Source organism: Orbicella faveolata, unplaced genomic scaffold (genome assembly GCF_042242905.1).
Source record: "Orbicella faveolata isolate gen_17 unplaced genomic scaffold, um_ofav_v1 contig_13, whole genome shotgun sequence".
In the NCBI taxonomy this organism is placed as follows: domain Eukaryota; kingdom Metazoa; phylum Cnidaria; class Anthozoa; order Scleractinia; family Merulinidae; genus Orbicella; species Orbicella faveolata.
In genome coordinates this window covers 11407552-11421062 of record NW_028301540.1, presented here as the reverse complement: position 1 = coordinate 11421062, position 13511 = coordinate 11407552, and the positions used below count along the sequence as shown (strand labels likewise).

Genomic DNA, 13511 nt, shown 5'->3' with positions numbered 1-13511 from the left:
ATTCGCGACTTACAGTAGAACACAAGTTGAGTGGCTACAAAAAATGTTGTAAAACAGCCAAGAATGGCTTGAAAAAGTCTAGAAAGTTTGTAAAAAATAAATTTCTGGCAAATTAAAACTAGCTGATCCTCATTCAAGAAAGCCACTAAATGGACAAAATGCAAGACTTTTATTAAAATCTTGCTTTTCATGCCTTTTTTTAGACATAGATGAGTGTTTGACCACCAATCCTTGCTTAAATGGAGCCACGTGCCACAATTCCCTTGGAACTTATCGCTGTGAATGCTCGTCAGGATATAAAGGAAAACATTGTGGAAATGGTAACCAATTTCCGAATTAATAATAATTATGATTATTTCAAAATAAAAATGAGCGATAGAAATTTTACGCAACGTTTCGATGTCGTCATGTCATCATTATCAAGTGACAAGAAAATAACGGTTCAACAGTGTTGTATATGCGGTGAGAGGTGTGATTGTTCGTTAACATATTTGTTTAAACAAATAGTTTCGCGCGGATGGAATCCGATTGCGCGTTCAGGCTAGGTTTCTTCTTTCTAATAAACAGCACTTCGTAAATCAAACAATCCAGTTTTCCGTTGCATTTCTTTAGGACGGAAAAATTATTGGCAAGGTCGTCGATGTTATAAAGGCTGTGATCGTTCTTTAAATGCTTTCCGATTGCGGAGAACCTGTGTTCATCAATACGTTGGTGCAAATGCCGGCTGGTATACCCGACATACTCTGCATCGCACAGATCACGTTGGTAATTGTACACTACGCATTGTTGATTAATTAGAGGTGGTTTTGGTTCACGCATCTTGAGATCTTCACAGATTTTGCGACTCTTGAATACTGGTTGAAGAGTGTGATCGATTTTCTTGCTCAGGTCAAATAGTTGTTTTTTCACTGCATCGGCCGACGTTTCACCTTTAAATGGCAATACCACTCGGTGAACAGTATCTTCGTTCACGGGTAGTCGAGGTGGCACGAGAGGATCTTTGGTCATCATTGAGGTGACAATTACCAATGTGATCTGTTTAAACAAATATGTTAATGAACAATCACACCTCTCACCGCATATATAACACTGTTGAACCGTTATTTTCTTGTCACTTGATAATGATGTCATGATGACATCGAAACGTTGTGTAAAATTTCTATCGCTCACTTTTATTGTGACATGTTTATCGAAATTTCATCTCGTTGGAATAATTATAATAATTATGAATTATAATAATAATTATGAATTTGTTGTGCGCAAACTCCATACGTATATGTTCAAATGCGAATTAATAATAATAATGTTTGTGTTTAAAGACCTATTCTTCCAACCGTGAAAGAGAGAACGCATCTTTACATCGCGATCGCTGCTGCATTAGGATGATAAAATAAGCTCGGAGGTGAGCACACAATAACGGGAAGATTACGGTAAACATCTAAACTTTTCACATCACCTCATAACAAAATGATACAGTTGTACATATATATATTTCTCTCTTGTATTATACTGTATTTGTAATTTCAGAAAGAGTTTTTATATTTTTTATAATTATTTATTCTTACTTATTCCTAGTGTACCCAATTAATTTTAATTCGTATTCTTAACTGTACATTTTAAATCTCACTACATTGTAACGTAGTAGTGTCCCCAATTAGCTTCTGTAAGCTAAATACCTACCCTGACACTTAAATAAAGTTATTATTATTATTATTATTATTATTATTATTATTATTATTATATATCGGCGCCAAGATGTCTAATCCCTTCGTTGGACGAATTCGATCAACACCATAGTGAAAAGAAAGAAACCTCTCTTTTACAAGAACCTTCGTAGGGTGACGTTTTAGGAATTGTGGAAACAGAGGTTTTACATGTGAAACTTTGAAATATTGTTTCGAGAAGTACTCATCAATGTACGTCTTATTTCATTTCCAGATATCAACGAATGCCAAACTTCGAAACCTTGTCAAAATGGAGGAACTTGTCAAAACCTTCCTGGTGGTTACAAATGCTCCTGTGCTTCCGGTTATACTGGAGAAAACTGTCAAACAGGTTCGTGTCAGTTCGTTTTGAAAAATTCCAGATATAATGGGTTGCAAGTATAACGTTCATATTCTGTTCTCTTTAAAGACATCGATGAATGTCTGATATCCAAGCCTTGCCAAAATGGTGCAAAGTGTGAAAACATCCCTGGGGATTACCGCTGTCTATGTCAGGCTGGATACAAAGGAAAAAACTGCGACAAAGCTACCGGCACTTTAACTCTCTCTTATTCGGTGTAGAAGACAGAGTTAACGTAAATCAATAGAGACCAATAGGATAAAAGAACGAGAAAAATAATGAAAACAGTAGATTTGAGAGGCGGTGTTCTGTTGTGACGTGTCCTGTGTCTTAAACACCAAGAAGGAACCAACACTTTCCTTCGTTAACAGTGAAGTTAAACATGTAATCGACTATCAAAGGATTTTCAGATGCGCTTGAAAAACCAACATCTAATTTTAAGGAAAATAGAGTGTCTGTCTTATAAAAATGTCCTCTCTAGCTGGTTTTAAGCGCAAGTGCACCTTTTCGCTTTAAAATTATTTACTTTAATTGGGTCTGAAAATGGCGCGTTTATGGCATATTCAGACCACTTTTTTTGGATCTGCTGTCACATGACTTAGAAATGACGCCATCATTTCCAAATCACCCTCCTAATTTTTTTTCATTTCACAAGTTCTAAAACGCCAAAAATGGAACGAAAATAGCCAAAACCGATAGGAAAAGCTAAAAATTATACAAGCAACAGTGATTTTTTTTTTTTGAGTTAAACCAATGAACTTACGAAATTGGCAAATTTTATAAATATCTTTTGGTAACAATTTGGCATTTTAACATGCAGTGTTTACGAAAATTGAACTGACTTGGAGAGCGTTGTTATTGAATTAAAATGTCTAAAAAAAATAAAAACTAAGGCCCGTTCCAAACGCCGCTCCATTCATGCGCCGAACCTAACTGATGAGTTAAGTACGGCTGAAGAGCAGCGTTTGAATCAGTTTGGTTCGGCAGGTTAGGTTTGGTGCGGCAAACAACATTAAATTCGGCAGGGTCTGGCGCACTATGCGACGTTGAAGCGGCAGCTGATTCATACGGCGTTCTCCTCATGTGTCGAACCTAATGCATAAATTACTGTAATTTATTTTTCATATAACGGGACTCGTAATTGGCTCAAAATTAAGTGGCGTGACCAGTCATGCATGAAGCTCAAAGTCGTCGCTAAAAATGAAGACAACAAAATACCAGTATGTTTCCGATTTGTGAGAAACGGGGCTGTATAAGCGAGTTTCTTTAGCGCAAATTCATTTTTTGCTTTTTCTTCGTGATAATAGCCCAGCTTATTAGATTTCCCTTTAACAAGTCGATTTGACCGGGAGAAAACCTGTCTAAATACAAACACTGAACCTTGAGTTTGAATTTGCATGATAACAGCGAAATGTTAGTCACAGCTTTTCTATTTGGACAGAGTGCTTGAATTCAGAACGCATAATTTCTCGTCGAAAATGGTTACCAACGGCTTCCCGAATTAAATTCGACGCAAGTACGCCGTCTGAACCAGCCGTCGCTCCAAAGTTGCTCTAAAGTCGAACTTAATCAAGTTTGGTTCGGCACATGAGTGGAGCGGCGTTTGGACTGGGCCTAACAATCTCCATTCAAAAAACCAACTGAATGATTAAAATGTTAGATTTTAATTAAGTTCTTGCTTATTAATCCTGTTTTTAGACATTGATGAGTGTGTGGCTGTCAATCCTTGCTTAAATGGAGCCACGTGTCACAACTCTCATGGAACGTATCGCTGAGAATGCCCGTCCGGATATAAAGGAAAACACTGTGGAAATGGTAACCAAATTCCTGAATTGATAATAAATGGCTTGTTTTAACAAATATACTTACTAACTGTGAAGGGAACGTCTCTCCACACCACGATCGCTGCTACAGTAGGATGATAAAATAGGCTCAAGGGTGAACACACCTTGTATTTTTGTTTCTCATACTTTCTGCACTCTTCACGTAAATCTAGTTCCATTTTCCATCAGTGGTTCTCCCATTCATGTTGCTCCTTTTTTTTTATTTTATCTCAATTTAGTTTCTCTGCCGCCTTGACTAGCAATACGTGTTAATATACCCATAATATATTTTCTAACGTAAGGGTATATAAATAGAACTTAACTAGACGAGGGGATAATTGAAAACAAGATAAATATCTGCTACATAGAGCAAATGACGTATTGCATTCCGCCACCCTTGAGAAATCGGCCAACATTTTAAGAATAGCTAGGCGTTGAATGGAACATTTATTGCCAAAAAAATGTCGTTTGTTTAGTTATTGTGCAAATCATAACGGAAACATTAAGATAAGTAACTAGAAGAGAAAAAAAAGAAACTTTTTTTCCACCAAAAGCATCTCGAGGTGACGATTAAGGAATCTTGGAATCAGAGCTTTCGCTTTTGAAACTATAAAGTATTGCTTGCAAAACTCTTTATTTAACGATATAAAGTTCCACTAAATATGTGGTATTTTGTTTGCAGATATCAACGAATGCCAAACTTCGAAACCTTGTCAAAATGGAGGAACTTGTTAAAACCTTGCTGGTAGCTACAAATGCTCCTGTGCTTCCGGTTATACTGGAGAAAACTGTCAAACAGGTTCGTATCAGTTGGTTTTGAACACTCTCAAAACACCCTGCGATACCAGTATAATGTTAGTACAATATTCTGAATATTAGTATAATATTCTGCTCTCTTTATAGACATCGATGAATGTCTGATATCCAAGCCTTGCCAAAATGGTGCAAAGTGTGAAATACCGCTGCCTATGTAAGCCTGGATACCAAACTGCGGCAAAGGTAAAACACTTTCCTTTAACAGCGAACTAAAACATGCAGTCAACTGTCAAAGGATTGCCAAAAATATACTTTGAAAATTTTGCTGAAATACAACAGCTCGTTGTAACAATGTCCTCTCAGGCTGATTTTTAGCCCAAGTGAGAAACAAACATACATTACCATCAATTTGTCTTGTCGAAGTATTTCGCACTTCAAACATACGAAGTTTTCAAACATTCTATCTCATTCAGCTACTAGTTACTTGCCAGTGATTTCTTTATCTCTCAATTCAGTAGACGATCTACCTTGGGTAGCTAAGGAAAAAAGAAAATTGGACAAAGGCACGGAGAGGAGGACTATTACATTAATCGGTGTCTAGATTAATTACAAACACCCAACCTACATTACATGTATTTAATCATTGTCTTTTATAGATGTGATGAATGCTTGACTTCTAAACCTTGCTTAAACGGAGCTACATGTGTCAACAAACCTGGAAGCTACAGCTGTACATGTCCACAAGGGCATACAGGAAAAACTGCGAAAAAGGCAGGTAAGCTTATTTTTATTTTTAAAGCGCAGCTGATAATCAATATTTCTTAGAGAACGCACAGCCAGAATTGGAAGCCTGGAGTACTTCTAAACTTTTGGGGATATCCAGCGTCATGCAGATTTGATGATGAATTCGTACGAAAATATGAATTTTCACCATAAAAATAAAGGCTTCTGCTATTACTACGTCTTTCAGTTTGAAAACTACTTACTTTTTTACTATTTTTTTTTACTTTTCTGTGTTTGAAGATGCCCCGTTTAACCTTATGCAGACCAGAATTTTTATGCATCTGTTTTCATTTGACGCCACAAATGAAGCCATCATTCACGAACTGCTATCTTGGATTCAATATCTTGCATTTTATGAGTTTTTTAAAGTTATTGCAGCCAAAAATGGTTTTAAATTACTCAAACAGACAGCTGGGAAAACCTAACTACAAAAAGGAATGGAAGTTACCGCAAGAAAGTTGATTTTAATATCAGTAACTATTAAACTCAAAAATTGGCGAGTTTTCCTAAACTTCGCCTTGTAACAATTTGGCATTACCTATCACTGGTCTAATATCTTGAAATTTTAACGGGCATGTTTTAATTTTTTTTTAATTTTTTGAGAGCAATTACAGTGACTGACCAGTTTAAACTAACTATTCAAGAAACCCACTCTGAGTGGTTAAAATATTACTTTTTAATTAAATTCTTGTTTTTCATACATGCTTTTAGATGTTGATGAGTGTTTGACTGTCAATCCTTGCTTAAATGGAGCCACGTGTCACAACTCCCATGGAAGTTATCGCTGTGAATGCCCATCAGGAAATAACGGAGTACATTGTGGAAATGGTAACCAAATCCCAAATCCCCTGATTAATTCTTTTAAGAAAATGAATTCCAGTTTAAAACTTTTTCTAATGTAGCCTGAGGTGAAAACAAACCATGTTAGGTAAATAAAGTCCTTACTAGAATAAAATGGTAAAATCAGGCATGAACCCACATGGAGTTTTTATTTCTTTATATTTACCCCCTATGCACATCTTGATTTTCTTGTTTATTATTATTATTCTTGATTTTCACTCTTCATGATCCGACAATAAAAATACATACGGCGATACATCTAAATACACCCTTAATTTCTTTTCCTACCGAACGGTTTTCTTGGAGGAAAACGTTTCTTGAAAGCAAGGACATTTTATTTATTTGTTATTTTGTAACAAGTGGTGAATTACAATCATCTCCCTTCAGAAGTCAGTCAATATTACAAGAATGGCTACTCGTTGTGCAGAGCATTTGTTAGTAAAAACAAGCTATAGTCCAATTATTTTGCAAATCATAACAACAAAATATGCTGTTTTATAGATATTAACGAATGCGAAACAAAGAAACCTTGTCAGAATGGAGGAACTTTTAAAAACCTTCCAGGAAGTTACAAATGTTCCTGTCAAACAGGTTATACCGGAAGAAACTGCCAAAAGGGTGCGTATATACGTATGCATTTATATCATGGTAAGGTATACCAATACAGTGAAATATTATGATCACTTTTTTTGTTGTAGACGTTGATGAATGTTTAACATCCAATCCTTGCCAAAACGAAGCTAAATGCGTTAGCACTCCAGGAAGTTACCGCTGTGCATGCCAACCCGGATTCACAGGGGAAAACTGTGCCAATGGTATGAACACTTAACTTAAACACTGAGAACTACCATTTCAACATTTTTATATTTTTTATTTTGTTGTGATATCATATGAAAATGTTGGAATGCTGGTTCTCAATGTTTAAGTTAAATATCTCGGACTCAAAGTGCACGTGTCGTACCTCCCTGTAAAACAATATTGAACAGTACCCTGACTCTGAGAAAGGAGAAACCTCTGTTTCTTGTTGTTGTTGCTATTCTTGTTTTTTTTTTTTTTACCAATAAGCCTCTTAGTCTGACGTTTAAAGTGTCCGTGGTTTTGCATGTGGAACTATACAATATTGTAACGGCAAAGAAAATAAATAAAAACAATATCCATATTTATATGTCGTACCTGTTTACAGATATCAACGAATGCCAAACTTCCAAACCTTGCCAAAATGAAGGAACTTGTGAAAACGTTCCTGGAAGTTATGAATGTACCTGTACAACAGGTTATACTGGAAAGGACTGTCAGAAGGGTGCGTAAAATGCTCAGTCGTATTATTAGAAACTCTGACAAGTACAAGTACAAGAGTATTATTGAGAGATTACTTATCATCTGTTACAGACGTTGATGAATGTTCGACTTCCAACCCTTGCCAAAACGGAGCGACTTGTTTGAACAAACCTGGAACTTATCGCTGTAACTGCCCATCCGGATTTTCAGGAAAAACGTGCAACACTGGTGAGAAAATTTAGATCTTAATTAGACATATCATCAACTGCTATATAACTAGATGAGATACCATTGTTTTGAGTAAGTTCTCTTATGCAATACTTACTTAATGCATGTAAGATAATATGGTGAATAATTTTTGCCATCATTTTATTCAAATGACATATTACAACGAAAAAATTCAATTCTTCTTTCCATCCGTTACCAGATCACTCAGCCAGTAACATAATGCTGCTAACAATAGAAAAAACCGTTCACTATAATCAGCTAAGACAACAAACGACTTACTGCAGGAATTACATTTAAATTTATAGAATATTGCTAGAAACTTATTTTTAAAAAATCTGTCTTTCTACAGATATCAATGAATGCAAAACCAAGAAACCTTGTCAGAATGGAGCAACTTGTGAAAACCTTCCAGGAAGTTATACATGTTCCTGCAAAACAGGTTATACAGGAACAAATTGCCAGAAAGGTATCTATCAAAACAAACAAACTTTTAAAAAATCATTTTGCTTTGAAAATAGATGTATATGTAAACATTTACTCTTTGCAAATTAATTTATTCAGACATCGATGAATGTTCCACTTCTAAGCCTTGCTTAAATGGAGCTAAATGCGTTAACAATCCAGGAAGTTATCGGTGTACATGCCAACGCGGATTCAATGGACCAGACTGTAGCAGAGGTGACAGTTTGTTCGTATTTTGTTTAATATTAGATTCTATTCTTCGGAAATTTTTTGCCTCATTTTGTTTTCAGCACTACTCATTTTTCTCCATAACTTTTCTATATTTTCAATCAACTATCAATTATCAATTTGCCGCATTCAACATCGACAATATAGAAATGTTGATTCATAACTCCTATACACAACTGCTAGAAAAAAGGAGTGGTTATTTTTTGTACTTTCAAAACATTGCCGGATTTAAAACAACTTGCTTACATTGAGGCGGAACAGACATATGTTCGGTCTTGTACATGGAGAAATATAGTATGTTGAATAAACGTTTTCACTTTTTTAGCTAGGATGATTTTTTTTCTTCAAGGAACTTCAACTATCTAATTAATAATTTTCTCTGCAGACATTGACGAATGCACAGTCAAGAATGGCGGATGTTCGCATGACTGTACAAACACAGTTGGAAGCTATGAATGTTCATGCCCTGACGCCGAACTATCACTCGCCGGGGATCAACATACTTGTGAAGGTACACAGAAGAACACAGCTTGCTCGTAAAAGCATTGTCCTCATTAACGGAAACTGCTATAATTACCTTATTTCAAAGCGTTCTACCTTGTTATGTTTTTGTTTTTCTTGTCAGATTATCAGGCCTCATTTAACACTGCGAATTTCTTTATTTCTTATTTTATAGCTCAAGGAGTCACTGTCAACTGTTTTCAAAACGAGATGTCCATAACAATTCCCAAACCCATTCTCAAAGGATTGGACCGCGAGCACATTCGTCTCCTAGATCCGAGCTGCAGAGCGACAGAAACTCTCACCCATTTCAGTCTCCAAACGCCGCTGACCGGATGCAACAGTACACGCAGATACAAAAAGTCTGCTATGGTGTACAGCAATAAAGTTCTGGAGATTCCATTGAAAAACACGGATATCGTAACACGCGTCCGAGAGATCGAGATTCCTTTCAGTTGTTATTATTCCAAGTACGGAGAGGCCACAGCAGTGGGATTAAAACCAAAAAATAGAAAACTGGTATTCTCAGAAAAGGGAACTGGAAACTTCACTGTCCTCTTGGAATTATACCACAGTAACAGGTATAGCAAATTGGGCACCAGCTACAATTGAGCATTTATCTATTATAACTCTTAACTATTTCTACTTTTTTTATAATTTACTGCTTTAACGCTTTATTTCAGTGCTTTGAACGCATGATTTGAAAAGTACAAAAACAATCTGACTATCCACAGGTCAATAAGATTAATTTATCCAGCTTTATTTGGTTCGTTCAAGTTACCTATATTCATAGTTACCTATATTTATATTTTTTCAGGTCATTTTTCCAGTAGTGTTATGGCTGCATTCGCATCTTTCATTCTTTCATTTAATTGCTACTGTTGGACATCTATTACCATGGAATTCATATGCTTGAGCCGAGTATTACGTCCACTGAACATATAGGGCCGAACTCACACACGACCGCTCTCATGTGGCTTTGATAGTTCAGTTGGTAGAGCATTGCACCGGTAACGCAAAGGTCGTAGGTTCGAATCCCGTTCAGAGCTTGAAACTTTTTAAGGTCATTTTTCCACTAGTGTTATGGCTGCATTCGCATCTTTCATTCTTACCTATATTCACTTTCGTGTTAATGCTTCTAATAGAGAGTTGGAAATAAATCGCAAAAACATACGTTACTTTTGCTGTTTTTTAATTATTTACAATGCGATTAGAGAAAATTAGCACTACTAAACAACAAAATAAATTTAAATTAAATGTATTTTTTTCAACCATAGTCATCAAAGTTCGACAACTTTATCTGCCATTTACGTCCCATTTTTTCCATTCATACAACTAATCTTTTATATATATTTAAAGGTAACTCATTACTTCCAATTAATTCCATATTTTTTTGCGACGTTTTTTTTCAGATTTGTCAAATCATACCAGGCAAAGGATTTCCCTGTGTCCTTGAAACTCCGCCAACAGATGTTCTTACGAAGCAAAGTTGACAGTAATGACAACAGACTGTCAATCATGGCTGAAGACTGCTTCGCCACCCCAACGCCTGATGACAATAACCCCAAGAGGCATCAAATTATTGGAGACGGGTGAGACAATGATGATGGCGCCCGTCTTTCCTATTTCCCATTACTTGATATCAAATACGAAAGACCGTCTTTGACCACATTCCCAAACACTGAGGAAAATGGAAAATGCGAAGCCTAGCGGAATATTTTATATGAACATTCAGGTGTTTGGAAATTTGGTCAAACACTGTCTTGAGTGTTTGGCATATCTTCTCAATCCAAACTGAAACTAAAGAGTAAACGGAGAAATGTAATAAGATTTATACTAATTAAGATCAGATATCCAAATTTCCTTTGGTTAAAATTGATGAATTCGTAATGAGCTTGAGAAAAATATATAAGAATTACATCAAAGTTTCTTGAAAAAGAAAACAAATAATTCAAAGAATTTCCATTCATGTTTCACGATCACCCGTGATCTCGACAAACAAGTAATTCGTTTTGCAAACGAATTAGCCTCTCGCCATTCCATTTCACTTCACACAATTCAAGAATGCAATCTTCCAAAACTGGGACCTATATTGTTTGAATATTTATCTTCCACACTTGAACAACAGGCAAAAAGTTGAGGATGAAAGAAATAACTCCTTAGATGAATTGTTCTCTCAATCAGAATAAACTCCACACGATTGATTTTGACCCATTTTAAGCACTAGCTGTTTATTGAACCTCTGGGTAAATCTTCCAATTAAACAAATTTCCATTTATTTCAACTCTCTGAAGGTGCGCTGTTGATGACACAGTAAAACTACTGTCATCCCCAAAAGGTTCCTTCCGCTTCACTTTGGAAGCCTTCGAGTTCATTAAGCAGCCATTCATCTTCATTCACTGCCACGTGGTTGTCTGCAATGCATCTGACACTCAATACAGGTGTGCCAGGGGCTGCCAGTCGAATAACCGACGAAGACGCGACATTCGAGACCACAAGGTGTATTCGCTTGGACAAGGACCTATAGCCCTGGATTATACCAACGAAGATGAAGAGGACGATAAAAATCTGACTGCCAAAAAATCGGAAACATCGGGTAAGAAAGCTTTTGGTAATGTACCCAATCACGACAAATCTCGTGGCTTAGCGCTTTTTAGATTGAATCAAAATTGGGACCAAATCTGAAATTAATTAGATGTAGACCAAAACCAGTACTCTTTCAAAGATGACCTTCGTCTCTTTTTAACATTTTGTAAACGACACTATTGTACAATATTTATTACACCATCTTTATTTCTGTATACTCCGAGTGCCTCCTATGGGAACTCGTTACTCTTATTTTAAACTCTATCAATCTTAAGGCTACAATCAATAGGCCCTTTGCACGATCCGGTCACATGGTACAAAATCACACATGCTGGTGAGCAAGTTGTGCAGTGGGACTTCCAAAACAATGCAACTCGTACCAGTCAACCTGGAACTGCCTTTGTTTTGGAAGTCCCACTGCGCAACTTGCTCACCAGCATGTGTGATTTTGTACAATGTGACCGGATCGTGCAAAGGGCCTATTTAGAAATGATTCATTAAAGACCTGGCATTCTAACAAAATATCTGAAGAGTGCAAAAAGCAACACATAACGGGTTAAAAGGAAGGTTTTCTCTTCTCTTTCAGTTGAAGTGAACATGCCACTTGTTGCCACCATGGCCGCCATGACAGCCCTAAGCGTTTCTGGTGTTGCACTCATGGCCTTACGAGACAGATCACGTAGTGCCCGCTAATAGCAATAAAGAAACCAACAAAAGAATGGAATTATTGTTGAATCTTTATTATAAACTAATAAAATACGTTTTCAAGCCATTGAAGTGGTGTTCATTGATTTTCTTTTTTCTTTAACTAAGAACAGTTTAAAAATGCTTTGAATTACTTGATTTTCCTTATGGCAACACACGATTACACAGCACTTAAACCCTTCTACAATTTTTTGGGTAACAGGGAAAATTACCTTAATTTACCTCTTTTACCATTACCACTACTCTCTTTTCAAACGGAAAACTCCTTTAGCGCACATTTTTATCGAGATACAAATCTTAACAGGGTAAACAGATTAAAATTACATCTGCACTTTCACTCCAGTTGTAATCACTCAACTCAATCTCTTGCCTGTGTGCAGAAGGCGTGTGCTAATTCGGATTGTCTAGTTGGAATATTTGGAAGCTCGAAAAAATAAGAAAAGCTTTGTAGTTGCCCGCAACTAAAACAGTTGTCTTAAAATGTTAACTTCGTGGCCGAGATGGTTCCAAACGAAGACTGTACTTGACAAAAATTGAAAATCTTCAAACACTTCAATATTTCGACTTATACGCCGTAAATTCCTTCAAAGTGAAAAAACTCAGTCAACGCATTTTCCAAGGAACCGGGCAATGTGCTTGGATATAACAGTTCTGACACAGAGCGCACTAACCTGGTCGTTGGTGTCCTCACCTCTGGATCAAACGGTCGGGGTTCGAACCCTGGCAGGGGACATTATGTTGTGTTCTTGGGCAAAACACTTTACTCTAACACTGCCTCCCTCCAGCCAAGCGTATAAATGGGTACCGATAAATGTAATGCTGGGGAGTAACCCAGGCCTAGCAACCCATCCACTGGGGAGTAGAAATCATCCTGGGTTGCTGCACACTACTGAAAGCGGATTTTACTAGAGATGTTTGTATTCTCGGTATTGGACTGGAACAAGCTTGCAGTGGAGACTGCTGTGGGGGAATATCATTAAAAAGCGGTAATTTCTATTTGCATTTGAAGAGACTCCCCGCATTAACCTCGGTTGCAAGCTAGTTCCAGTCCAATACCGAGAATACGAATATGATCTATTTATTTGGCTCGTATGCAGACTTAAGATATGCCTTTAGCTTAATTTTTGGTTACCTCGTGACCATTATAGTGCAAGATAAATTGACGGAACGCTCGTTGTGGGTTATTGATCCGCAGCAGATAACCATACAGCTAGATTGATCTATTTGGCCAGCAATATAGCATGTCAATGGCAATTC

The 13511-nt window shown here is 36.7% G+C and overlaps 2 protein-coding genes and 2 long non-coding RNA genes across 5 annotated transcripts in view; 2 read left to right on the top strand and 2 right to left on the bottom strand.

The window, feature by feature from the left end:
- The window catches only part of LOC110062668 (uncharacterized), a 142109-nt gene that overhangs the window by 16661 nt on the left and 111937 nt on the right, over positions 1–13511 (bottom strand). The window lies entirely within an intron of this gene.
- LOC149114995 (uncharacterized) lies at positions 208–12321 on the top strand. The gene is made up of 15 exons (XM_089284679.1): positions 208–320; positions 1939–2055; positions 2160–2256; positions 6138–6254; positions 6768–6884; positions 6965–7081; positions 7450–7566; positions 7656–7772; positions 8122–8238; positions 8334–8450; positions 8848–8973; positions 9139–9544; positions 10376–10555; positions 11258–11559; positions 12136–12321. The coding sequence occupies exons 1-15, from the start codon at positions 240–242 to the stop codon at positions 12240–12242; spliced, it is 2235 nt and encodes a 744-aa protein (XP_089140805.1). The 5' UTR covers positions 208–239; the 3' UTR covers positions 12243–12321.
- LOC149114997 (uncharacterized) lies at positions 496–1025 on the bottom strand. The gene has a single exon (XM_089284672.1). It carries the CDS (start codon positions 1009–1011, stop codon positions 496–498), a length of 516 nt encoding a protein of 171 aa, XP_089140798.1. The 5' UTR covers positions 1012–1025.
- Positions 3243–5510, top strand: LOC149114996 (uncharacterized). 2 transcript variants are annotated; one of them, XR_016205972.1, is made up of 4 exons: positions 3243–3879; positions 4570–4686; positions 4791–4886; positions 5300–5507. It is a non-coding gene; the product is annotated as an uncharacterized LOC149114996 (long non-coding RNA). The 2 variants fall into 2 exon arrangements; XR_016205973.1 differs by lacking the exon at positions 4791–4886 and having other exon boundaries at positions 5300–5510.